Raw genomic sequence first — 1,306 nt, 5'->3', positions numbered from 1 at the left:
CAGGTTGGGGGTCTGGAGTACTATCCCGGTATGCTCCACATTTACTCCGATAATACCCTGACTTTGCCCGCCATCATCGGCATCGGGGCCGGCGGAGGCATCCTGCTCATCGCCATCATCGCCGTACTGATCGCTTATAAGAGGAAAACCAGAGACGCCGACAGGACGCTGAAACGCCTGCAGCTGCAGATGGACAACTTGGAGAGCAGGGTGGCGCTAGAGTGCAAAGAGGGTCCGTTGATCTTTTATTCCTTCCTTTCTCTGCTTCCTTTCTTCATGCTTTGTCTAACTTTATGTTTCCATCCTGCAGCTTTCGCAGAGCTGCAGACTGACATCCAAGAGCTGACCAATGACATGGACGGAGTAAAGATTCCTTTCCTGGAGTATCGCACCTACACCATGAGAGTCATGTTTCCTGGGATAGAGGAGCACCCTGTCCTCAAAGAGCTGGATGTACGTAGATCAGCTGTCAGACTGTCTGTGATGAGCTTTTCCATGAAGAACAGACAGAAACTACCCTGACAGCCGGTCACTAACAGCTCTTTATCCTTGCAGTCTCCTGCTAATGTGGAGAAAGCTCTACGTCTCTTCAGCCAGCTGCTGAACAACAAGATGTTCCTGCTCACCTTCATCCACACCCTGGAAGCTCAGAGGTCGTTCTCCATGAGGGACCGAGGGAACGTAGCCTCGCTGCTGATGGCCGCTCTGCAGGTGAGGAGCAGAGGTTCAGCGTCGCTATCATCAGTCGATGGCATAGATCCTATTTATCTCCTGTCAATAACGCAGAGTTTTAATGGAATATCTATTCGGCAGAATGAGGAGACGAAGCAGAAATCTTTATGATGATGAAACTAAATTACAGATGACTGAGCATGAAGTCCTGAGGGACACCACTCATAACTTAGGGCTACTTTCCTAATCCCGCTGCTGGGTTCTTCCTTCTCTGATCCAGAATAGCTAACCTGGCCGCTTCAGAAGGGCTAACGTTAGCCCTGGCTGCTGCAGACGGGCTAACGTTAGCCCTGGCCCGCTGCAGACGGGCTAATTAGCCCTGGCCGCTGCAGATGGGCTAATGCTAGCCCTGGCCGCTGCAGATGGGCTAATGCTAGCCCTGGCCGCTGCAGACGGGCTAACATTAGCCCTGGCCGCTGCAGGCGGGCTAACGTTAGCCCTGGCCGCTGCAGCCCTGGCCGCTGCAGACGGGCTAACGTTAGCCCTGGCCGCTGCAGCCCTGCCCGCTGCAGATGGGCTAACGTTAGCCCTGGCCGCTGCAGACGGGCTAACGTTAGCCCTGGCCGCTGCAGCC

At 54.3% G+C, this 1,306-nt stretch overlaps 1 protein-coding gene across 1 annotated transcript in view; it reads left to right on the top strand.

Annotated features, from left to right (window-relative positions):
- The window catches only part of LOC107097004 (plexin A3-like), a 73,443-nt gene that overhangs the window by 55,648 nt on the left and 16,489 nt on the right, over window positions 1–1,306 (top strand). Inside the window, exons 18-20 of the mRNA XM_015393956.1 lie at window positions 1–232; window positions 311–453; window positions 556–834. The exon at window positions 1–232 is cut by the window's left edge and continues 1 nt beyond it. Coding sequence (XP_015249442.1) covers window positions 1–232; window positions 311–453; window positions 556–834 — 654 coding nt within the window. The remainder of the gene's footprint in view (window positions 233–310; window positions 454–555; window positions 835–1,306) is intronic.

The sequence above is a fragment of the Cyprinodon variegatus genome, unplaced genomic scaffold (genome assembly GCF_000732505.1).
Source record: "Cyprinodon variegatus isolate N-32 unplaced genomic scaffold, C_variegatus-1.0 Scaffold665, whole genome shotgun sequence".
NCBI lineage: Eukaryota > Metazoa > Chordata > Actinopteri > Cyprinodontiformes > Cyprinodontidae > Cyprinodon > Cyprinodon variegatus.
The sequence above is the reverse complement of the archived record's forward strand: the minus strand, read 5'-3'. Positions and strand labels throughout refer to the sequence as shown.